The sequence below is a fragment of the Lissotriton vulgaris genome, chromosome 1_1, assembly GCF_964263255.1.
Source record: "Lissotriton vulgaris chromosome 1_1, aLisVul1.2, whole genome shotgun sequence".
NCBI classification, from domain to species: Eukaryota; Metazoa; Chordata; class Amphibia; order Caudata; family Salamandridae; genus Lissotriton; species Lissotriton vulgaris.
The window spans coordinates 1,545,062,660-1,545,089,197 of NC_141685.1; the positions used below are offsets into that span (position 1 = coordinate 1,545,062,660).

At 50.5% G+C, this 26,538-nt stretch overlaps 1 protein-coding gene across 1 annotated transcript in view; it reads right to left on the reverse strand.

Annotated features, from left to right (window-relative positions):
* Positions 1-26,538, reverse strand: part of CEP290 (centrosomal protein 290) — a 1,386,965-nt gene that overhangs the window by 262,960 nt on the left and 1,097,467 nt on the right. The window contains exons 44-45 of the mRNA XM_086918001.1: positions 23,275-23,409; positions 13,068-13,154 (exon numbers count right to left, since the gene is read on the reverse strand). Of these exons, the coding sequence (XP_086774127.1) occupies positions 13,068-13,154; positions 23,275-23,409 (222 nt within the window). The remainder of the gene's footprint in view (positions 1-13,067; positions 13,155-23,274; positions 23,410-26,538) is intronic.

Sequence of the window (26,538 nt, forward strand, 5' to 3'; positions counted from 1 at the left end):
TAGCCGCAGAATCCTTAACGTGGAATAGATACCCTAGCCATACCCACGGGAAAGGAGGGTCTGCGTGAGGACCCCACCAGCCTGGACATAACAGAGGGTCCCACCGGGCACTAGTCCAACGGACAGGGCGAGGAACCCCGTCCCCCTAGGCAAGAGGAATCCCTAAAAGCAGAACACCACCGACCCCAAGGGGGGCGTAGGAAGAAGAAAGAAGAGGAAGGTCGTTCACACTCAACAGAAGAAACAAGGGCAAGGCAAAGGGAGGCCGAAGCACCCCACGCCCATACAAGGCAACAGGACCTCCATCCAAGGCCAAGGCAAGGAAGAGGAAGACGATCAACCTTGAGGCTCCAAGGAGACTAGGGAAAAAGAAGGCCAGTCCCGCCACCGGGAACACACGCCACGAAGAGGGCAGCTGACCCCACCACAGCCAGAAGTCAAGAGACCAGACAGAACGGCGCTGACAGCAATAAAGCAGTCAGAAGCAGAAAGAGTAGCCCGGGGTGTGAGAAGTTGGCCTGATATATGATGCTCACTAGTTCTAGTGATCACCTTGTATCAGTCCAAACATCCCTTATGGTGATTGGTTGTAAGTCAACCTTATAGACCAACTATCCTAATGGTAGCATGGACAGAGCAGTCTTAGGCTAAACTCTTTTGGCATGTGAAGCCAGCTGTTTTACCACATATAACCCCTTGAATACCAGAGGAAAGGACACCACACAGGTTGTTATGAAAATAAACAATATATTTATTACTAACAAACACCGCTGAACGCTTTATGAGATTAGAGGGCTAAGCACATAACAATACTCTTCAGAAAAATACAGTAAGTCGCATAATTACAATGGTGCCCTAGGGGCACGACAAACCATATACTAAGTAAATGGGTTAAATAGAACGATAGAAGAAATGAGTATGCCCAGAGGCTGTAGAATCGCTGGGGCTACACTACCCTAACTTCAGGTAAGGAGCAGGAGGCCCACGGGACACGTGTGCCCTGCTAGAACACACACGCGGGTTTCAATGCAAAGTCAATGGGCACGAACAATTTACAAAATAGGTAAGTAAGGACAGTTCCGACTGGTTGAGACTAAAACTACAGGACACCTGGACACTAGGAGAGTCAATCTACCTATGAGCAGCGAAATGCTCTTGTTACCTCACCCACGGGCTGCGAGTGCATAGGTGTGAAAGTGTGTCGGGTTTCCTCGTTGAAGTCAATGGAGCCTAGGAGAAAAGATGCTGCAGGCGACCAGGAGGAAGATGTCCGGAGTGATCCAAGGGCGGATCGAAGAAGATGGAGACCTGAAAGCAGAGGGGACAGTGTTCAAAGTCACTAGCCAGTGCCCGGGGTGGAACCAGGAAGGAACCAGATGATGTTGTCGCGATCAGGTGAAGAGGTGACGCTTGACTCTGCAGCCACGTGGACCAGGAGGCGTCTTCGACGACAAGGATGGAGGCACGAGCTGTCCCACGCAGGCTCTCGCTGTCGGCGGTGTCAGTTCCAGGATCGGAGTCAACAGGCCTTGGCAAATGCAACCCAAGCGGAAAGTAAAGATGGCATCTGGTGCGGACCAGGAGGGTCCGGGGTTCTTCTCCTTTGCAGGGAAGCAATGGCCAGTCTGGAGGAACCAGACCAGCAGTGTAGTTTTGTCGGTTCGTCGTCTAGGAGGCCACTAGCCAGCCGGCAAGTGACCAGACAACGCGTCGAGTAGCAAACAAGCAGAAGGGCCCGACGCAGATCTCGTGGATGCTGGAGAGCTGGTCTTTGGTGCAGGTGCTGCTCGGGGCTGGGGCTTCTCAATCCCAAAGGCACTCACTCGCGGGTGTCTCAGAGGTCGTGCTGGAAGCGAAGTGCAGTTTCTTCAAGATGGCCGGTCCCACGTGTCTCGTCGCACCCACGGATCTCAGCTGTGCTGCAGATGTGAGTTGAGTCGGAGAGGTCTGGAAGTCCGGGTCTCGTCGGGCTCTGAAGTCTGGTTCCGCGTGGAAGGATGACAAAGTGAACCGCTAGGACGCTTGGTGGTGCCTGCTTGTGCAGGGTGGTCACTCCTTGGCCACAAGGGAGATTTCTTCAGTCTTCTGTGGAGCAGAACGTCGAAGTCCAGAGTTTCTTCTTTGTAGAGTTGTTAAGGATAATCTAATTTGGAATGGGACCAGCTCCTACCTTTATCCTGCTAAAGGGGGCTGTGCTAGAGACTAGGTCCCTCCCATGGGTGGATGGTTACAACCCCTATCCTTTGTCCGGTTTCGCGCCAGAGCTGGGGCTGGAGTGCCCCAGCAACTGGTTTGAACCGGGGTATGCACAGGGACACCTTGTGTGCCCCAGGCATGTCTCATTCCTTTCAGCCCTGCCTATCTGGATACACAAAGTCCTGTCTGGGGTGGTGCTAGCAGCTCCCTAGGCAGGAAACCCTTTGTCCAGGCCTCTCTTGCTGGAAGGACTCCCAGCAGCAGGAGGTCAGACTTGTGTCTGTGGCAGCAGCATACATTTTGTGATGCTGAGGCCCTGTTTAACTTTAACCGGGGTTATTATTATTATTATGTTTCTTATATAGCGCCTGAATCGACCCCCAAAGGGGTATTTCCGTGCTTGCCTTGGGAACCCGTCCTGGCTTTTCCCTGTGAGATAGCCCCTACAGGGCATCCCCAAGGTGAAAGCCAGGCATCCCGCCGCGGGGGGCCGTTGTGGAGATTATGCAAGCTTAATGCCCAGAGTTGCAGAGTGTGAACCCATGATTAGGTCAGGCACCAAAGCGCGAATTATCGAGTCCATGGACATTTGAGCTCAAGACCCTGCCGCGTCGGGAATTGAACCCTGGTCCCGGGTCTGACCTCTGCTTCAGGGTCTGCCTGCTCTAACCAGTGAGCCACACTTCTACAGTTACATACATGTCTTATCCCTCTAGAAGGGTGGAATGCTACCCCCGTCGCCAGAACTGGCGAGGGGGTAGTATTCCAAAGCGTATGACACCTTACACGACATATTTCGATAATGTTATGCCAAAGTTAGCAATAACCGTGAGGATTATAATGCACTTAAGAGTATATGGTATAGCGTTATCATGGAACAGCTATAAGGACATGGTTCCAAAAGCTGCAGACAGGCTCAGCTCATGCTAGAGCACCATCTGACATAATTCCAAGCACTCTGCTTTCAGGATTGATAAGGCCTGCCATAGGAGTGACTTATAGGAGTATATGTGTCCATTTTGGGGTTAGATATAGGTATACTATATCTACAGCAAAGGGTGATTACACCACCGTGCCCCAGCTGAGTGATCAGCCAGTTGTGTCAGTTTGGATAGCCAGCCAGGGGTGGCAAAAGATATGCTGCAGCCCCTGGTAGGCCTTGGATGCACCTATGCCCTGGGTACCTATAGTACACTGTACAGGGGCTGATAAGGTGACCCAGTATCCAATTGGAGATGTTCTTAAGGTACATGGAGTCCATTTTACAGAGAGAGCAGATAGCCTGGGACCCTGATTAGCAGGATCCCAGGCCAACTAAGTCCAAAACCAGCTAAACACTAGGCAAAAAATCTGGGGTAACCATAGTCAGGTATCCACCTTCCTACACGGGGCACCCAGGAAAACTGGGCAGGCTGCGCCTGAAAGAGGGAGGAACACAAAATCCATCTCAGCCCCCAGAACAGAGAACATGAAGGTGAAGAAGGGCCTGGAAACCCCTCGGAGAGGGGCTGGCACACACGACCCAAAAAGGAGGAGAACCAGAGCCACAACCCTAGGCCGTAGACAGCAGGCAGACCATGCGAACAGCGCAGCAACCCAGGAGAAGGACACCCCGGGGCGCCACCAAGGCAGTCTCCAATCCAACAATAAGGGAATTGCACCTGCAACGTACGTTAACTAATGGAGAGCAGAGGCCCGAAGGCGACCACAACTCCCCAGCATAGAAGAAGCTATATAGCAGCTAACACTACCCCACATAGGGTATGTTAAGTCCCAAGACATGGGAACCCTCTTAGGAAGAAACCTCCACAGCAGAGGACAACAGAAAGAGCCGCAGGTAAAACCCCCCACAGAAGGATTGCCAAGCAGCCAAAGAGAAAAAACAGAAGGCCTAATCTCAGGGCCAACCTGGTGTAGATAACCCAAAACAAAAACACACAGTGAAGAAGGGCCGGCCAGCAGCCAACAGAACCACAGTCCCAACAAGAGGACTCAAATGCACATGAAGCACACAGATCACACAACTGGGGCGACCCGCCCCATCGAAAAGAACAGCACCCAAAGACCAGATCAACTCGCAGGTCACTGAGGGGGAGGAGGAGGAGGAGGAGGAGGCCGAAGCCCCTGCCAAGAAACTCTGGATGACCGAGACTGCCGGGGCGTGGAACAAAAGAGTGTCATCGAAGGTAAGATCTACCAGTCGTTCCCGCACATTTTCCGGGAACACACTGTCCCGAAGCCAAGCATGGCAGCGAAAGGTAACCGAAGAAGCAATGGCACGACCAAGCACCTCCGAGATGTCCAGAGCGCAGAGAAGAATAAACGCCGCCAGCTCCCTGCCATCCAACGCATGGTGCCGTAAATCAACTCCAGCATTCTCCCGAGAAGCGGCAGATCCAAGGGACTCCGCCGAGTCCCACAAGCAAGAGGTGGCCCTAGCCAACACTCAAAGTGTTAAGGAGCTCAGGGCCGCACTGGTTGAAGCGAACATATTGCGCTCCCAAGAGTCCAGCCAGCGGGCCTCCCGTGATGGTGGAGACAACAGCGGCGGCAGGGATGGAAAGGCAGTCCACAAAAGGGGACTCGATGCAGAGGGGTGGAGGGAAAGACACACCGGGTCACGCGGTGCTGGAAGGGGCCGGTGCAGAAGGTGTTGGGGCACCGGATCCCCGTGGGAGGACGCCCCCAAGTCCCTGAGAGAAGAATGGAGCGAACCCCCAAAGGAAAGCAGCAGCTCCCTCCCACCAGAGCCCTGGTGGAGAACTTCCAGAAGATGATCCACTGGGAAATGTGCAGCCGGATCACCCATGCGCAAAATACCCACAGCCGTGGAAACAGCGCGAGCGAAGGCCGCACCCGCCTCCGTAGGGCCCCGAGGTGGGTAAAGTAGCTCCTCAGTAGGTGATGGCTACAAACAAAGGTGGCCGTCTCCTAAGCTAATCGGAGTGGGGAAGGGCCAGGTCCGGAAAGGAGAAAGAGGGTCCGAGGAGTGGGGGACCTGTGGCTCCTCCGGCGAAAACCGCGGCCAGGAGCCGTCCTCTGATGACGTCGGGGGAAAAGCCACAACGCAACGGCCCGTCTCCAGCGAGGATGACACCAGCAGGCCCCCAACCTACGGGAAAGAGGGGGTGTCCGAAGACGAGTCCACGACCCGATGCCTGTCCGGTGCCTGTACTGTCTGCAACCTGAGGCAGGACGTCATTGTCGTCCAGCGCCAGAGAAGACGCCGGACAGGTCTCCACACCACATTGCGCAGGAGACCGGGGCTGGGCCGGAGCTGAAGAGGCTAAGGGACAGCACTGGAACGACGCAGACTCGGCCTCCCATGAGGCAGACGCCTGCGTGGAGGGACGAGAGGGACCCAGGAATGACATGGAGTCCCCCGCTAGCCTAGACGCATGAGAGGGCGAGAGTGGCCCGCCGCCCCCAGTGGCGACGCCAATGATCGACTCGACCTCCGACTCGGCAGCCACCTACGTGGAGGGATGAGAGGGGCAGGTGGAGGGACGCAGGGTTCTCCGCCAGCCTCGAACCATGATGGGACGAGGGGTGTCCGCCGACCCCTGTGATGCCGCCAGGGCCAGAAGCCGACGTAGCACCATCACCTCGGCCTTAGACAAGAGCACCGCCTGTCCATAGGGCCCGGCGACCTCCCGCGGGAGTTTGCAGTGAAGCAGAGGTGCTGGGTCCGAAGGAGGGACCCCCGAAGGGCCGCACCCCAACGGCACCACATCCTCCAAGCCTGGAAACGAGCCAGTCATTGCCAGCGCGGAGGGCCAAGTACAATACAAGGGATCCGTCGATGTCCCAGGAGGGGAAGGAGGAGGAGGAGAAGCCAGCGAGGCCTGCAAAGCCGCCGCATATGTCTCCATCTGGGCTTTGATGCCCCCTCACTGGGAAACGGTGGATAGGGTGACGATACGCGGGCTGCATCACCCGCGGAGAGCCCACACCCCCAACAGGCTGGAAACCAGCCCTCAGGGTCAAACTGCGACACTTACCGACAGGAGAGCGATGCTCTTGCGGCTTAGGAGAAGGATGAGGACGACAACGACAACAGCTTTTTCGAAAACCTTCCGCAGAAGCTGATTGAGGTGAAAAAGCCGATCTGGACATGCTAGCCGAGAGAAGTTTCATCCGGCGCTCCCACCGAGACTTCAGCTTCAACTGTTGTCATGCCTCGCAATCAGTGGAGCTGTGATCTTCCCCCAAACACCACATGCAAATGAGGTGAGGGTCCGTCGCCGACATAAGACGTCCACAAGACGAGCATGTCTTAAAGGCCGAAGGCATCCGCACACTGATCCCACAAACACGTTCAATAGCGAAAGGGAAAGGCCTCAACAGGCCCAGAGCACGAACCGGATTCGTGTTGCACGCGGAAAAGGAAAAAACTAATGTAGGCACGCCGGGGTGGGACTTATGTGACGTCGCTGACGTCACGTAAGCAGACAACGCCTGGGCGGATTCGCGTGATGCCATCCCCCCGGCATGCAGGGATGCTGGACAAAAAATTTCCGGATCCAGTCTCATGCCTGGGGATAATTCTACATTAAGGAATCTGCGGCTAGTTGTCTCTATCAGAAACCTTATTCTATAGTGCCATTAAAAATTAAAGTTTCTGTACATTTTGGTAAACTTGCTAAACAGCAGCTTTTTGGGTGAAATCATCCAATCGAATGAATGACTGAGGAGTGTGTGGTGTTCATATAATTTTGCCAATATCGATTTTTGTGTACTTCTATTTAGACACTGTTGATCATGTTAGTGTATGAATAGACAGAAGTGCAAAAGTGCAGTGTGGTGGGTTTTGGTATCACTGAAAGCATGTTGCTATACACATACACCAGAGCCCGTACTCTGCATCAGCAGTAATTTACTTGTTTTGCTGCACAAAGTATTTCTTTTCACCTTTGTCAGGGCAAGGCTGGATGCTAGGATTGTTTGCAGCATCACCCCAAGAATGCAATGAATTTGGAGGGGGTGACTCTTTGACCACATTTTACTATTTAGTTCAATATTATCCCTCACCATCAATTTCTTTCTTTGCCATTGGTCAGTCAGATCCCTGAAATATGTGTGGTAACTGGCATCCAAGTTCAAGGTCTCTCCCACTGAGAAACCAATCACGAAACATCTCGCCCGCTGCACACAGTCCTTTACACCTTCAGCGCGGCGCGAATTCTCGTGCTGTGCTGAAGGTTCTAAGAAACGGGCGTGGCCATGACGGAACGGTGCCGTCATAAGCACAGCCCATCTGGCGCTCGTGACGGAACCATTCCGTCACAAGCATCGGAGGGGTTAAGAAGGAAGTCTGGCTTACCTACAAAGACAGAACATTTCCAAGGTACTTTAAAAGTTCTTGTACAAAAGCCTATGAAAGCTATTGCTTTTTGTTACTTTTATTTTAAAGTTTGCTGGAAAATGCATCATTTTATCCCATTGTTTCTTAAAGATTTGCATGGGAAATGGTGACAGTCCTCCCAAAAATGACGTATCCAGTTCAAGTGAACCCTGATGATTCACACCCCCACACACTGCCCAGCCTCACCACTCTCAAATTTCACCAGCCGCCACTGGTATCCAAGATGGAAGGTCTCTCAGCTCATTGTGGCCTGCAGGCGCACCAGAGAGAGTTCGAAGGGATCCGAAGAGTTGTAGCATGGGCTTGGGGAACTCTTGGATCTGTCTCAATGTCAGACTTAAATTGTACAATAGCTTTTACTGTTGGATACTAATCATGATGTAACTGTGCTTTTATTTTTAAGAATTTTATCGTCGAGCGATTTTGTAAAGGTTTTAATTAACTCACAGATAGCTGTGGAAACTCAGGTTGTGCCTGGACAAGTTGCAGGATTGGGTCGACTGGAAGCAAGATCGAGAGGTATGGCGATTCCTTTGTCCCTTCTCAGGAGAATGAGAGCAGCGTAATGAGTCCTGCTTGGATTTTTTATGTATTTTCCTAGATTTTACCCAAGATATAGAGTGCTATGGTGAGCAACCTGGGGAGCGACTCCTGCAATTTCAGAACTGGGACTGATCTTTGGACTGATCTTGTTGAGGAGTCTTCCGGTGACTTGCGATGTAGAGTTTCACCTTGCAGTCTCCTATGGCCTTAGGGTTCATCATCACGTAGTCGACCACAGACACCACATGCAAACCTGATGATGATCTGTCACAGACATCTGCTTACAACAATTGTTACAGAGTTTAAGTCCTGTTGTCTTGTGGGGTGACGTTTCCCTTGCGCACTGTAAATTATGATGTAAAAAAGGACTCAAAGAGACCAGAGGTAGCTCAGGATCAATGTCTAGTGGTGCTAAAAGAAAGGAGCTGATGTAATTGTGCGAGAGTTGCTTCTATATAGGCTTTGCACGTCATTTCTGAGTGGAACGGCGTCAGTGCAAAGCCCCACAGCGCCACCTACCGGCGGGCAGAGCTACAGCTGAAAACGTTTCTGGATCCAGTCTGATGCCTGAGGAACACTCATAAGGTGAGGAATCTCTGGTTAGAAGTCTTTATCAAAAACATGAATGCATTGACCAACAAGAAGGAATTTTATGGTAAGGTACGGAGGCCAAAATTCCTGAGGCCTCCTTTATTGCTCCCATGGACAACAGTAACCAATTTAGAACATTCTCAGGACAATCTCAACCAACATTTTAGCTACCCTCTTGCTTCTTTTGCTGCTGCTCATCCACAAATAGATTTTAAGCCGGGTAAGGGAATTTAATTGCAAATGGGGTTTTATAGATGTTTCTGAAGGTGCTATTTTTAAGAGTGCCAGGAATATTATTTGGGTGATTTGAGCATGTTTAACAGTTGGTATTCCTTACTACTTAATTTGCGCTAAATTAGAAAATCCCTGTTTGTTTTTTGAGAATGTTTGTGTAAGGTATTTCTTGAGATTTGAGGGTATTTTTAAAAGCAGTGCTTTTTCTTAGTGTTTGCACTTTATTGGTCACCATACATTTGACAGCAACAACAGTTAATTTTTGAGTGAGTGTGTGATCCCTAGATGCAGTGTGAGGCAATGGCTGTAAGTGGCACAAAGTAGAGATGATAATCAAGTGCTGACAGCTTGGCTTTCATGCAAGGCACAATGCGCAAGGCATCCAGCTCACTTTCACGAGCAGGTAGATCAGCACTCGGAGGAAAGTTTCTGTCCAAAGTAAGCTACTGCACGCGTAATGCCTGCTGCAGCCATGGTGTATGGCTGGGCATGAGTCAGTGTTTATAAGAAGGAAGAAAGGGAGACATGTTTTAAGAAGAAAAAATCTACTTCTGGAGGAATGCCAGAATTGACAGTTGGGAGGTTGGTAGTCACAGAGAGGTGCTGATGAAGCAGTTGGGTTTAAGACAGAGGCTTAATCGAGAATATTATATTTGGAAAATTACATTTTTAATGTTCAGGAGAGTGTGTTTTAAAAGGTTACTGAGGTTTGACGAGAGTGTGGTGAAAATATGTCTATGGAGCAGAAGATACAAGGATATTTTTAAAAGCAATCGGTGGGATGGCTGATCAGATGGACAGCAGGTTGGATGAACATCTTGATAAGCTAAAACCTTTATTACAAGTATCTACAACAGATGTGGATAAAAGAGGGCAAGAAGGAGGTCAGGAAGAACAACATTTCTGGTTGCTCTGGCTGGTGACTCTAAGGGAAATTGATGGAGATTCTAGGGCAAGGAAAGAAGGTAGCACAAAACAAAAGTTATTTACATTTGGTATCAATCTTTCTGGTTGATGGTCTGTCAACTTGCAGATTACCTACCTGCTGAATATCCTCAGGTGCCAGACTGGATCTGGAAACTTTCATAACTTGCCTAAGAAGGTAGGGCGCACCTGACTCCATCTATGCACTGGAAGTAACACTCTGATGACAACACTGGAGCCTTAAAACATCCTCTCTTGCACATCAGCTTCAGTTCCAGTTAGAGGAGCGCAGTTCACATCTACTTGAAACCTTTTTAACAGACCATATTACCATCCTTTACAATGGGAAGGAGGGTGGGTTTGGTGAGGAATCTTGAGAAACAACCATCTATTCTCATCTTCAGATCTAGACAGCAATGCTTGGCAAAGTTGTGAAGGGCAGCCAAGTCACCGCCTGACAGATTGCAGATACAGAGACATCTTGGCCAAAGCCAAGATGGAAGATTTTGCACGGATGGAAAGGGTCTAGATTCCCTCTGGTGAGTCTTTCTTTGCAAGGGTGTAGCACATCTTCATGCACAAGGTTATCCAATGTGAAAAGGCACTCTTTTGGACTTCCTTGCCCATCCTGCTTCCTGATCTCTTTCGTACATTCGATGTAAAAACTGACTGTCGGTCTGTGGTCCAGCCAGTGTTGTCTTTCCTCTTCCTTGGTAAGATGAGGTGGAGGATAGAAAGTGAGAAGGGTGATAACCACTTTCCATAAGGATCAGGCTATCACCTTGTGAATGAAAACCACTTTAGTTTGTAGGATCAACTTGTCCGGGAAGAAGTCTGTGTATAGCATGTGAACCTTGCAATTCAAAGTGCACCTCGCTGAAGTGACAGCAACCAGACAAAAGTTTTTAAAGAGAAAAAGTTTAACTGACATCTAAGAAGGGACTCAAATGTAGCACCCATCAAAATATCAGTACAAGATTGAAAACCCACTGTGGCATGACAAAAGGAGTGCGTGGTGACCAATTTGTGAGTTTCTTTAGGAATCTTAATATAAGAGACTTCAATGGAGATGGCTGGTCAGAGAGGCAAAGGAATATTGACAAGGTTGCAATGTACACCTTGACGGTGCCCACCACACAGTCCTACTGGGCCAGTAAATGAGCAAACTGGAGAACCTTCAACGAGAGCAGTCAAAGAGTCCATGTTGCAGTCAGTACACAAAACAGCAAACCTGCTCCAAATCCTAGAGTAGACCATCTAGGTGGAAATAGGACATGCTGAAGGTTAGACATCAACCAACTCCACAGGAAAGTGAAAAGTGCTTAAGTTCCCTTGTTTATTCTAAAGCCACAAGAGTGGAGATTCAGGATGTCGGGTTGCAGAACCTGACCATATGATTGGGAAATAGGATCCACCCTGAGAGGAAAGACGGAGCAGGGGGCATGCTCATTCTGGTGGATACTTTATCCATAGATTTCTCACCTTAGAATACTCCTGAGGCCCAATACAATATACGGAAACCTTTCTCCAGCAAAGTTTGTGTGCATCTCCTGGCACAAAACAGATCCTACTCCGCTCTGCTTGTTGCAGTGCCACATGGTGATGGTGGTGTCTGTGAGAACCTGCACCAGCTTCCCTTGATGGATGGCAGATAGGCCTTCAAAACCAGACAAAGGGCACTCAACTCCAACTGGATGATATAGAGACAGAATAGGCTAGACACCGCGTTCGTGCCACACTCGTGAATTTAACCATCCGAAACTTACGGATGTGAAATTGGACCAGCCCAGACGTGGGTCGTGTTCATGAATATTAATCAGTGAACTATTACTTCGTTTGACTGGATTGATCTCTTACGATTTTAAATACATTGACAATGTTGCTGTGACGAATAAGCCAGTAGTAGCGTCCTATCCTTATCAGACAGACTGCCCTGATGAAGTCTAATTGCATAGACTGCTATAAATGAAACACGTGTTGGCTAGTGATCTGAAGAAATGTTTATGATCTGATAAGAACATTAAAGAAGAAGATTGACACTGAATTTGGAGTACTTAGCTTTATTCTATTGCTATTCTGTACACGAATTGCAACTGCTCAGGATATATTGTGTATAAATGTTTTACATGTAGTTTAATACATTGTTTATGACGCTAGATAGACGTCACTATTATCCCTTGTAGCAGCCCTGACAATTATTCTTACATTTTTGACAATTGTGCGCGAGTTAAAAAACCTTCTATCTTGCTTTGTTTGAATGATATAGAGACAGGTTACCATCAGGGGCCAGAGTCTTCTGATCTCCATCTCCCTCAAAATTACCACTCAGTTTAGCAGGGACGAATCTGTCACCACAGTCAGCTATGGGTGGGGACAGGAAGGCACCTGCCTCTGGATCTACATCCAAAGGAATGGAACGAAAGTTGCTGACATCAAATCACAGGGGTAGGGGTTATATGAAGCTACACTCAGTCAGTTCCGAGGAAGACTAGAGCAAATGCATAGCCAGATTTTGGCACCAGAAACATTACTGGAGAAAAGTTTCAGATCCAGTCTTGCGTCTGGGGAGCATTCTGTGGTGAGCAATCTGCGATTAGAAGTATTATTCAGAAGGTCTACTGATCACACTCTTCTCAGACAATTTAGGGGAATTAAAACGACTCAAGCCCGGCATGGCAGATCTTCCTCAGGACTCAAGGGATCAAGGGTGAGTGGGAAATGCAGAGTGTAGCAAGAAGTTCCACTTTAATTGTAAAGCGTCCTTCAAGGCTTCCTGCAACAGTGTCTGGAGGGCACAGAGGTGCCGGTAATGGACATTACTTCAAATGGCAAAGAGATCCATCAAAGGAGTGACACACAGGTACAATCCAATGTTGTATGTCTCTTCTTGAGTGAAACCATACATAACATTAGGAAGAAGCATACTTGGGGCATGAATTAATTTTGGTTTACTACTTATGGACAACTCTTTCTAATACCACGCAAAATCAAGTAATATAGTTACATAATGTTATTTTAGAAACAATATACAATAATTGTGCAGTCTCATTGTGGTATTCAAATGGGTAAAAAATTACAAAATGCAGATTAAACACTTTCCCAAAAATCAATTTACATCCATACTTCCAACACAGTAGCAAACAGAAGAAACACATTTCTTCTCATACTTGGGTATTTCAATACAAGACAAGCAACAAAAAATAAATAGATTTACCCCTCTGACATTTCCAAGTTTACGTTCAACTTCTAGTTTATCTTTCTTCAGAAATTCACACATTTCTTTCAAGTCAGCAATCTGGTTCTAATGAGAAAAATGATGTGTATGAATATTATATGAATCATGTTTCATTTACATTACAGCTACTGTTTCAAAAAGGCCTTTTTCAAAATGCTGATTTGTAAGCATTCAAGACGAACAAGTCACTTACCTTCAGTAATACTCTTTCATGTAGATTACCATTTAACTGCAGATTAGTACTTTTTGATTTCTTCCACATGCCAGACTGGATCAGAAACGTTTTGCGCAATAGCTTCCATATGTTTATGGTTTTATAAAGCGCGTAGCTGCCCAACGGCTTCCCAGCTCAGAGGAGCAGACGGTGGAATGTGGATCAGAGAGTTATCGGGGGAACAGCCATGTTTTTAATGTTTTTCTGAAACTTAGTTCATCCCTTAGCAGTCTCATTTCTTTGGGCAGATGGTTCCACAATTTGGCACTAGGTGTGAATATGATCTATCTCCCCATCTTAATCGCTTTATCCTTGCAATCTAGATTAGCAGGTCGGAGGATGATCTAAGAGACCCTTCGCGTACATATGGGGTGATGAGCGTTCTAAGAAGGGCTGGCCCTTGCAGTTCATGGCTTTGTGGGCTATGCATAAAGATTTGAATTTGCCAGGTGGTCCATTTGACTTTTTGGCAACTCTAGTCCACCTCCAGAAGTGATGGCAGGCAGACACATATAACCTCAATCAAAAAGCTCCAACATACATTTATTAACTTATTACTTCCACACCCTCAGATGTTGAGTGACTCACAAACTGGAATGTCAACAGTCTCTAAAAAGGAACTTATAGCCTACCAAAAGTCCTCTCCACAGAACGGGAAGAAACGTGGACAGAGGAGAATCTGCAGTTAGAAAGAGCTTCCATCAGAAAAAGTGTTACTGAAGGTAAGTATTTTGTTCTGATCGAAGTGCAGATTCCTCACCTTTTGAATCAATGTGCGAGTTACTTACCTTCGGTAACAATGGTAGAGACGATTCTAGCCGCAGATTTCTTCACTTAGAGTTATCCCCAGACGTGAGACTGGATCCGGAAACTTTTTGCCACAGCATTCCTGCGAGCCGGGGGCGTGGCAACATCACACGACTCCGCCCAGGCATCGTCCGCGCACATGACGTCAGCGAGGTCACATGAGCACCACCCCAGCGCGTCTACATCAGTTTTCTTCGGATAACTTTTCCGTGCCACAACGCAGAGCCACCAAATAAAAAACTGTGGGAGCATGGGAACAGTGTGCGAAAGAACATAAAAAAAAGAAACCCCATAGAAACAGTGCAACACCGCAGTGTCCAAGGGCAGAGAAAGAGACGAAGAACAGAGCAGAGCCCTGAGCAGCCACCCAACCAATAAACAGACAGCAACCCCCCACCTATCCCCCGGAGACAGGGAGCCAGCGTAAAAGTCATGTCACATGTAGCAGGCCTACAACCACACCCCGAAACAAGGACGGGGAGACAGTCCTAACAGGCAGGAACAACCAAACCTCCAGCCACCCCAGCCTAGAGGGCATCCACCCACCAAGAAACAAGGGTAAGGGTAAGGCACAACCAGAGAGCCCCAACTCAGAGGAGGTAGAGGGGCCAGGCCCCTAGCAGCAAGAGGAAGGGAGAGATGGCAGGCAACCTCCCTGACCTGGAGCAGCCATAGCAGCGGGTCATTGGAACACCGGAACCCCATCTCCCCAGAACCAAAGAGGAGGGAATACCAGCAACCAGAGGGAGCTGCCGCAGGAGCAAAAAAAGGCACTCACAGAGGACATGGCCCTCCCACCGGGAAGCGAGTACCAAGGACCAGCCCAGGGGTCCTCGCAGAACGGGGAGGAAGGGCGGGCCGTGAAGGAACCTGCGGCTAGAATCGTCTCTACCAGATACATCGTTACCGAAGGTAAGTAACTCGTTCATCTGATAGAGACTACTAGCCGCAGATTCCTTCACATAGAATAGATACCCTAGTAATACCCACGGGGAAAGAGGGTCTGCGAAAGGACCCCACCAGTCTGGACAGGACAGAAGGCCCACAGGAGACCAGCCCCGTAGACCAGGGAGGTAACCTCTTCCCTACCAGGCAAGAGGACTCCCACAAGTCAATGCCAGCAGCCCCAGAAGGGAAGTAGGGGGAAGAAGGAAGAGTGGAGGCCCACACACTCACAACAGAGGAATCTATGGCAAGGCCGGAGAGGCCGAAGCACCCCACTCCACCCCCAGGGCAACAGAGCTTCCACCCAACGCCAGGACAGGCAGAGGAACAAGAAGAAAAAAGCCCAGAGGGTCCAAGAAAACCAAGGAAAGAGGCGAGCCCACCCTGAGGGAAGGCAACAGGCCTGCCAGAATGGTAGCTATAACCATAAGCCGCCAGAAGCAAGAAGGACACTGAACATCCCAGCTCTCAGCACAAGAGCAGGAAGGAGAGGAAATGGCTGGACGCACTACTACAAGGGCCGCGCACACAACCGCAAGAAGCAATAGCAACATACTGAAACGCCATGGAGAACAGGCACCCGAAGGCAAACAGCACTCCCCAGCAGAGCATAGCTATATAACAGCTACCTACCACTACCCACATAGGGTACGGTAAGTCCCAAAACATGGGAACCCTCTTTGGAAGAACTTCCGCAGCAGAGGAGAAAGCAAAAGCGTCACAGGGAACAAAACAACCCAGCGGAAGGCTTGACATCAGCCCAAAGAAAAAACACAGAAGGCCTAATCTCAGGGCCAAGTTCGTGTAACTATTCCAGCAAAAAACACACACACAGGCAACAAGGGCCATCCAGCAGCCAACAATGCCAAGGTCCCATCAAGGAGGACTCAACGGCCAGGAAACACCATCTATAGCAAGGGCATCCAAAAGGCCCAAACCCAGCTCAGTTCAGCAGTAACTGAGGAGGAGGAGGAGAATAAGGCGGAGGAGGAGGATTAGGAGGTGGAGGAGGACGGAGGCCCGCAAGGAACCTCTGGATGGCAGATTCAGCCGGGGCATGGAACAACAGGCTGCCATCAAACGGAAGATCAATGAGCTGCTCCCGAATATTCTCAAGGAACACGCCGTCCCGAAGCCAAGCTTGCCGACAGAGGGCACCCGAGGAAGCCATAGCCCGGCCCAGCACCTCCGAGATGTCCAGAGCAGAGGGGAGAATAAACACCGCTAGCACCCGGCCATCCAATGCATGATGCCGTAAGTCCACCTAAACAGTCTCCTGGGAAGCCGAAGATCCCAGAGACTCCCAAAAACAAGAGGAGGCACTCGCCATTACACACAAGGTGTTAAGGGCCCGCTGGGCAGCACTGGTTGAGGCGAGCTTGTTGCGCCCCCAAGAGTTCAGCCGGCGGGCCTGCCGGGACGGCAGAGTCAACAGTGGCGGCAGGGAGGGGAAAGCGGTCCTCAAAAGTGGACTGGCAGCAGAGGGGTGGAGGGAGAGGCACGCCGGGTCACCTGGCGCCGGAAGGTGTCGGTGCAGAAGGTGTTGAGGCACCTAAACCCCTGAGGCAGGACGTCTCCAAGCTCCCGTCAGGGAAGAAAGGAGCGAACCCTCAAAGGGGAGTAAGATCTCCCTCCCACCAGAGCCCTGGTGGAGAACCTCCAAGAGATGGTCCGCCGGAAAATGAGCAATCGGGTCCCCCATGCGCAGAATGCCCACAGCCGTGGACACCGCGTGAGCGAAGGCCGCACCCGCCTCTGTAGGACCCTGCGGAGAAGAAAGCAGGTCCTCCATGGGTGATGGCTGTAGACTAAGTCGGCCGTCCCCGAAGCCAAGCGGGACGGGCAAGGGCCAAACCTGAAAGCCAGAAGGTACTGAAGAATGGGGTACCTGCCGCTCCTCCGACGAGCACCTCGTCCTCAGAGAGGGCGGGGAGCCACCCATCGACGACGCCAGTGAAAAAGACACCACACTGCAGCCATTCTCCGGAGAAGAGGGAGCGTCCGAAGACTAATCCGCTGCACAACCTCTATGTGGAGCGTGGAGTCTGCACCATGAGGTAGGACACCAGCACCATCCGGCACTGAGGGAGAGACCGGATAGGGCTTCTCCAAGTCACACCGCACCAGGGACCGGAGCCGAAGTGAGGTGCCGAAACGGCGCCGACTTGACCTCTGCCAAGGCAGCCGCCTGCGTGGAGGGAGAAGAGGGACCAGGGAATGACCTGAAGTCCTCCACCAGCCTCAGCCCAGAATGTTGTGAAGGTGGTCCGGTGACCCATGTGGTGGTGCCAGGGACGAATAAACCTCCCACTCGCCCTCCAATGAGGCAGCCGCCTTTGGGGAGGAATGAGAAAGGCCTTGAGGGGGACAAGGAGCCCCACCCCATCTCAGCCCAGAGCGCGACGAGGAGAGATCACCGACCCTTGTGGCGCTGCCCGAAGCTCAGCCTTGGACGAGGCCTTCGCCTGCCCAGAGGGCCGAGCGGGGCTCGGGTATGCGACCCAAGCCCCGGCGACCTCCCGCAACACCATAGGGACTCCTGCTGGAGTTTGCGGCGAGGCAGAGAAGCCCTGGCCTGAAGGAGGGACCCCAGAGGAGCCGCACCCCAACAGCACCACATCCTTTAAGACTGGACTGGATCCGAACCAGTTGGCGCCGGGTCCGGAGCCACCGCCGGCGGCGCGCCCCACGCGAGGCAAGGGATCTGTTGGCGCCCCAGGAGGGGAAGAGGAGGAGACGCCAGCGAGGCCTGCAAAACTGCCGCATATGTCTCCATTTGCACTCTAGATGCACCCTCACCGGGAAACGGTGGCTAGGAGGACGACACCAGGGGCCGCATCACCCGCGGAGAGCCCATGCCCCCGGAAGGCCGAACACCAGTCCCGGGGACAAACTGCAACACTTACCCACTGGGCAGCAACGCTCTCGTGACATCGGAGAAGGACAACGACCACAGCCGTATCTGAAGCCGTCTGCAGAAGCAGATCGAGGGGAGGAGGTCGACCTGGAGAGACGTGCCAATAGAAGTTTCATGCAGCTCTCCCTTCACGACTTAGGCTTCAACTGTTGACACACCTCACTATCAGTGGTGCCGTGATCCTCCCCCAAACACCACATACAAATGAGATGAGGGTCCATCACCGACATAAGATGCCCACACGACATGCAAGTTTTAAAGCCCAAAGGCATTCACAACACTGTTCCACCAGACAGAAGACAATTAGTGAAGAAAAAAGGGCCCCAAACAGGCCCGCAGCAAGACCGGATCCGCGTTGCACGCGGAAAATGAAAAAACTGACGTAGGCATGCCGGGTGGGGTTTATGTGACCTCGCTGACGTCACATACACGGACAACGCCTGAGCAGAGTCGCGTGATGTCGCCCCGTGCAGGGATGCTGTGGCAAAATAGTTTCCGGATCTAGTCTCACGCCTGGGGATAACTCTACGTGAAGGAATCTGCGGGTAGTAGTCTCTATCAGATACATATTTACAAGCCCCTTAAGAAATCTATTTACAATAGGGGATTTAAATAAAGAGAATTGGTCTGGAAGCCTAAAGAAGGAAGACAGGGCTGAAAGGTACCCTTTGAGAGTGCCAAGATCAGAACCCTGCTTGGCAAGGGTCAAAATAAAGAGAAGGACTTAAGAGAGGGAAGCAGAAAGAGGATCAATAGAACTTTCTGTACAATATTTTGCTCATTTTTTCCACCGGCAAGCATACATTGTCTTGGTAGAGGAACGCTTGACTGCCAAAATAACATCACATACTTCAGAGGATGGTACAAAGCTCTCAACTGTTGCTGCTTAATCTCCACGCAAGAAAGCGTAAAGTGGGCAGGGTCGGCTGGAGGACCCTGCCCTGCTGCTGCAACAGAAGGTCCTCCTGAAGGCAGCATGATCAGAGGAAGAAAAAAGGCCCAAACAAGCCCGAGCAGAGACAGTATCCGCGTTGCACGCGGAAAAGGAAAAAACTGACGTAGGCTTGCCGGGTTGGGGCTTATGTTACCTCGCTGACGTCACATACGCAGATGACGCCTGGGCGGAGTCTCATGTTGTCGCCCAGCCCCTGGCGTGCAGGGATGCTGTGGCAAAAGATTTCCGGATCCATTCTCACGCCTGGGGATAAATCTATGTGAAGGAATCTGCGGCTAGTAGTCTCTATCGGATGGAACCTGCAGCTAGAATCGTCTCTACCAGATACACCGTTAACAAAGGTAAGCAACTTGTAAATCTGATAGAGACACCTAGCCACAGATTCCTTAACATAGAATAGATACCCTAGCCATACCCAAAGGGGAGGAGGGTCTTCGAGAGAACCTCACCGGCTTGGAAGAACACAAGGCACCAACAGTGAATGTGTCATGGAGACAGGGAGGATGGCCCAGCCCCCACCAAGCAGAAGTAAGCAACAACAAGGAGAAGGGAAGGCCAGGATACCACAAGCCTACCCGAGGGCCAAGGTGCGTCCGTCAGAAACCCCGGAGGGACAAACGACACCAAGAGAGAACCAAAGGAAGAAAAGAACCACCTGCAAAATCCAAGAAGAAGAGGTAGAAACAGAGGCAGAGCCCGCCACAGCAAAGAACACACAGCGAAGGGGAAAGCCTAACTGGCATCAACCCCGAGGCAGAGGACAAGGCAGGAACAGCCCCCTAGCCGAGAAGCGCAGACGTGAGAAGGAAGACACAGTCGCGCAAAGCTCCAGCAGAGCAGGGGGCAGGAGCGCACAGGTACACGCCGAGGCCCATGGAGTTGGACCATAACCACCAGGCGTGCACAGCCGGCAGCTGGTAAATATTATGAAGTAGCGTGCCAAGAGCAAGCCAAGCGCAAGATAAAGGCAGAGGCAAGAGAACCCAGAACAAGCCCCAGAGGAAGACAGTCCCAGCAGCCAGCCCGACCCACGAAAATTAGTGGGACCGGACAGAAGATAGAGGATAAATATGTAGTACAGACCTAGAGCCCTCAGCCAGAACACAGGAGAACACCAGGAGTATCCTAAGGCCCCTGGAACACAAGGCAGAGGACCAGGCCAAAATGCTGGATAACAAGGTGGAAACACCACAACACAATGCTGTAGACGGCATGACCAAAGTCAGTCTGGCGATCCAGTGGTTGAAGAGGGACCAAAGGCACGACAGGCAAGCCCTGTAGATGAAGGATAGGAACACCATTGGATACCGAGCAGGACAGAGCCTGGAGCAGCGCAAGCTGTGCTAAGACGGAAGAAAAAAGACCACGCCAAGCGGTATACAGTGACCCCAGGAAAGGCGAGGAACACAAGAAGGTATCCACACCCACCCAGCTTAGGAGAGAGCTATACAATAGCTTCAAGTACCCCACCTAGGGTATGACACGTCCCAAAACAAACATGGGAATACCTATTAGGAAAAAAAACGCAGCAGAGGTAAAGAGCATAAAGGACCTGTGGGTAGCACCAAAGGCGGCTTACCAATCAGCCAAAAATTACACAGATGATCCAACCTGAGGACCTTTACGGCTTCACAAACAGCCAAAAAACAACACACATAAGCTAAAGGGCTGGACCAGCAGCCAACATTACAGGGGAGCCAACTTAAGGACCCTGAAGGCATTCCAAGTCACACAGAACACACAGATGGGCCAACCGAAACACTAGGACAAAAGAGAAAGGTGGGATAAACGCCTCCCATAAGGCACCTGAGGACCGACAAGCCGAAGCTTATGATGGTAGGGAGGACGGAGCCCCGCAAGGAGTCGTTGAATGGTGGAGTCAGCATGGGTGCTAAATAAAAGAATCCCATCAAAAGGCAGGTCAACAAGACGCTCCCTAATATTCTCGGGAAAGATGCCATCCCGCAACCAAGCATGGCGGTGGAGAGCCCCAGAACTCGACATAGCGCGGCAGAGAGAATCAGAAACATCCAAGGCTGAACGGAGAATAAATGCAGCTAACTCCCAACCATCCAGCACATGGTGCGGCAGATCAGAGCAGACACCTTCATGGGAGGAGCGAGACAGAAGGGACTCCGCGGAATACCAAAGGCCGGAGGTAGCCCTGGCCAACACACAAAGAGTGTTGAACGTGCGCAAAGCAGCACTAGTGGAAGCAAAGATGTTATGCCCCCAGGAGTCCAACCACCGGGCCTCCCTTGACAGAGGGAGCAACACTGAAGACAAGGAAGGAAAAGCAGTCTGCAGTAGAGGGCCCTGGGTAGAAGGGTGGAAAAAAAGGCAGACTGAGTCCTGCGGGGCAGGACGATGGCAGTGGAGGAGCGGCTGAGACATCAGATCTCCTGTAGCAGGATGCCCCCAGGAGAAAGTTGTGGAGCAAAGCTTCAAGTTGAAGAAGCAGCTCCCTACCACCACAGCCCTGGCGTAGAACCTCCAACAAATGGTCTGGAGGGAGTGGATTAACCGGGGTGCCCATTTTCAAAATGCCAGAGGCCGTGGAAATGGCCCGGACAAAGGCTACACTCGCCTCCATAGGGGGTCGCGGGGGAAAGAGCAACTCTTCCGTGGCCGAAGGCTGCAAACTAAGCAGGCTGAAAACCCTGAGCCCAGCTGGAGGAAGAAACGTACAGCCCCTGTAGGATGGAAGACTCATGAAAAAGTGAGGGGCCTGAGGGGTCTACGGAGAAGCCTGAGATGCAGCCAACTGCGAGGTGCAGAAGACAGGGTCCAGGGGCTGTGGCTGCCGAGACGGCATAGAGCCTGCCCTGGAAGATGCCGGGGAAAAAGCAACGACACAGCGTCCAGTCTTCGGTGAAGAGGAGACAAGGAGCTGACAAACCTCGGGAGAAGAAGGGACATCTGGAGACGAGTCTAGGACCCGACGCCGGGTCGGTACCGTGAAGGCCCCCATGGGCACCAGTGTGTGCTCGATCAGCGCCGAAGTGGCCCCCAGGGTTGACGAGTCGACCTCCACCACCACGTGCTTGACTGGAGAAGTGGGTGGGGTCGGATCTTGAGTGGCCAATAAATGGCACCGAAAAAGGCGCCGGCTAGACCTCCGACGAGGCAGCCGCCTGCACAGAGCACCGAGAGGGACTCGGAGAAGCGTCCCGGCCTCCACCCGCGGCGCCACCAGGGCGGAAAGTCGTCGGCGGCGCATGAAAGGCGTCGGCTCGGCCTCCAGTAAGACAGCCACCTACCCAGAGGACCGCAGGGAACTCGGGAATGAACCGCGAGTCCCGGCGACCTCCTGCGACACCACAGGGAGCCCGCGGGGTTTTGCGGCGAGGCAGGGATGCTGTGGGTCGAAGAGGGGAACCCCGTAGGGCTTCACCTCGACAACACCACACCTTCAAAACCTGAAGCTGAACTCGTCAACGCCGGTAGTCAGCGGAAGGCCCCGCGCATGGAAGAGGAGGGGGCCCATGAAGCCGGCTGAGCCGTAGCATAGGCCTCCATTTGGGCCCGAGTCGCCCCAACGCCAGAAAACAGCGGATATGCTGGCGACGGCCAAGGGCGCACGTCCCGAGAGGAGCCCGCGCCCTCTGCAGAACGAGGACAAGGCCTCAGTGACAAGCTGTAGGACTTACCGGTGGGTGAGCAACACCCATGGGACCTCGGTGAAAGACGATGCCGCAGTCGAAATCGGCGGTTTCTGGACCCTTCCGAGGTAGGGGACGGACGGGTGATGAGACCGATCTGGACAAGCGGGCCGAAAGCAACTTCATCCAGCACTCCTGCCAGAAAATCAGCTTGAGATGCTGACAAGCGTCACAGTCCGTAGAATCATGATGCTCACCAAAACACCACATACAAATAGGATGAGGGTCCGTCGCCGACATCTGACGCGTACAAGAAGTACACGTCTTGAAACCCAAAGGCATTTGCACACTGTTCTCAACGCAAAGGCATTAAAAGAAGATCTGAAAACAGGTCAAGGGAACTCGATCCGGATCCGCGTGGCACTCGGAAAAGAAGGAAATTGACGTCAGCGCGCCGGGGTAGGACTTATGTGACCTCACTGACATCATGTCCACGGACAACATCAGGGCAGAGTCACGTGGTGCCGCCCCATGACGCGCAAAGATGCTGTGGCAAGAAATTTTCCGGATCCAGTCTCACGCCTGGGGATAATTCTACATTAAGGAATCTGCGGCTAATAGTCTCTATCAGATAATCACCACACAGGTGACAAAAATAAAAAGAGAATTGAAGTATGGGCAAGTATGTGTGATTTTTGTCCAGAATAACCTACATAACAAATTACTTAATAATCAGCTCACATTACCTTCAACCTTGGTAAGTCTTTATTGGCCTGCTCCAGCTGAAACTTTAACTCAACAATTTCAGAAGACAATCGCAGGTTCTCTCTTTGAAGTTCCTGGTCTCTGCCAGATTGATCATCAGATCCTATTCCAGAAGTCTACAAAAGAAAGAACAAAGCAAATATTGTAATATGTGGGTACAATCATGCCATTAAAATTAGTAATGATAAAACAAGATGTCAGTGAGTGTATGTAGACAGTGAGGATGGGCAGTTAGAAAATGTGACACAGGCTGTCAAAGGAACACAATGGGAATAGATCACCCCATTCTAGACAAACTGCTGTTGAGAGATGACTCTATATTCCAAGATCAAGAGGAGGTTAAAAGTATCTCAGTGAATAAAGAGATAACAATCTTCTAAATTAAGAGTTGGTGTTTCTGCATTTCTATCGGAAAGGTGTGCCAATCATCAAACTGATTCAGTCCAACATCACATCATCACATTTATTTCTGGACATTTTTCAATTTGGATGCTTTACATTTTGAAGCAGATAAAGCATTTTATCAGACATCACAGCTATTACAAACTACCTGTCAATTTAAAATACACAGACCTTTGACAATGCTGGTTCTGATTGACACTGTTTTGACTCTGCAGGGCCTTTTTTGAGTTAGCCCAGCAGGTAGACTGAAACCCCAGAATGATTTTGCGCTTACTCAACCAGAGTCCTTCAGTGGCTTAGTCCCTAGTTCCTTTAAAACCGCGGTCGTGGTGCCTATCCTCAAGAAACCTAATGCTGACCCCTCCCTTATGAATAATTTCCGTCCTATCCCCCTACTCCCTTCCTCAGCAAAGTTCTTGAGGCTCATGTTACCCACTGTTGGAGTTCATTTATTGAACACTCACAGTTCCTTGATTCCCAACAGGCCGGGTTTCGACCTGCCCACTCAACTGAGCTGGTCATTCTCTCCGTGATGGAGGAGCTGCGGAGGGGGGCGGACTGCAATACCAGCCAGGCTCTGGTACTTCTCGATTTGTCGGCCGCCTTCGACACGGTCGACCATGATATTCTGGTCGGCTGTGTCGAGGAGGCCGGCATCCGGGGTTCAGCCCTTGACTGGGTTCGCTCGTTTGTGAGTGATCGTCATCAGGCTGTCCGTCTATCTCAGTTCTCTGCTGACAAGGTCGGTTTAACATGTGGTGTCCCGCAGGGCTCCTCTCTTTCTCTCCTTTTTAATTTGTACCTTGCCCCCCTTATCCGTTCTCTACGAGGCAGTAATGTCACTGCATTTAATTATGCAGATGACATTCAACTGATCCTCGATACCGACCCCTCGGACCAATCCATTCACAACTTCCAGTCCACTCTGTGTCACATTAGTGATTGGATGGGGGCAAATCACTTGAAACTTAACTCCGATAAGGACCGAACTGGTTCTCATCGGGGGCACATCCAACCCGTGAAACCCTAACTTCTGGCCTACTTGCCTAGGCCTTCCCCCTTGCCCTGCTGATTCTGCCAAAAGCCTAGGGGTGGTCATCTGTAAGGATCTATCGATGAAACCCCAGATTAACGCGGTGGTCTCTTCTAGCTTCTTTCACTTACGTAAAATCTGTAAGATATCTCGATTCCTTACCACAGAGGCCCTCACCCTGGCCTTACTGGCCCTGGTAATTTCCAGGCTAGATTATGCCAACTCCCTCTATGCTGGCATCCCCGCCTACCAACTAAACCGATTACAGCTGGTCCAGAACCAGGCGGCATGACTGATTTTCAATCAGCCTAGGCATCAGCATGTTCGTCCACTATTGAAAACTCTTCATTGGCTCCCCGTAGTTGAACGGTGCAATTTTAAATTGGGCTGCACCATCTTTAAAGCATTGGCTGGCCTCGGCACGGCCTTCATCTCCTCCCTTCTCCATCACTATATTCCCCCCCGGAACCTCCGGTACTCCCATCTTGCTTTACTTAAAACTCCCACTTTCAAACGCAAGAAACATGGAGGGCTCAAATTCTCGTTTCTTGCCCCTTCCTTTTTGGAATGCACTCCCCAAAGAGTTCAGGCTCACCACCTCTTACCCTCATTTCAGGTCCCTCCTGAAAACACAACTGTTCCGCAAGGCGCACAATTAATTCCCCCATCTTCTGTTTCCGCCTGTTTCTCTCTGTCTCTCTATTGCCTACAGCGCCATGAAACCGCTGGGTATAAGTGCGCTCGATAAGAATTTTTTACATTACATTACATTACATTACAGTGGCAGGTAAAGCCCTGGAACATCTAGCGCCACAGTACAGAGCTATCAGAACACTTTAGAACATATGTGGTGTGCCTCTAGATATGTCAGCACCCTAAAGAATAAAGGGACAGCGCACCCACCCTCCTCAGTACCTAGATACGGCCAACTATACAGAGGAACTTGCAATACTGCAAGGATCAATCTATAAAGTTAACAAAGTATGTGTGTGGATCAGAGGTACATAACTTTTTCTTCTAACAAGCTAGAACCTATTGAAGTCATCATAATCTAAAAGAAAATCCAGCAATCTAAAATGTGAGATTTTAGAGCAAGGAACCAGGAGCAAACATATTGTTGACCCTCAAGCCAATACCTTTGACTTACTTTATGATGGGAAGTTTCGGAACAAACCTTGGTATCCTATACATACCCATGGCATATACCTACCACTAATTAATCTGCTACTGGGGAGTCAGACAAATAAAATCACCCACCATAAGCCTACATTATCCTCCATCCATTTTAGAAATTGCACAAACAAAAAGCTGTCTGTGCCCTAACATTCTCAATAGATTTCCTAACCATGCAGTGTGGTTTATGGGCCTCTTTATGCGTGCATTATAAGTTAACATGGCTTATTAGGAGTTTAAACGCCATTTTTCCTTTTCCTGCTTTTTTGCACACAACACTGCTTAGCTGTTTTTGCAGAGTTAGCTTAAACGAAGGTCTATACATGAGAAAAGGTTTGTTTTTCAACATCTCTAGACATACATTGTGTTCCCAGTCTGTACAGTGAGTGCTGAGCTGCCAAGGTTATCGTAACGTGCGAGCCTGTTTATCTGCGTGTCCGTGTAACACATTCTAGACACAAAAATTTGGCAGCTGCAAGCCGAGTAGGATTCTGGCACCTTTATCATAGCACACTTGCCAGAATTGAACACACTTGGAAGATTCCAGGCATGCAGAGAGACTAACCGATCCTCAATTAATTTACACTTACTGAGCGGACCGGTTGATTTGATTTGAATAAAATGTATATTGCGCTAA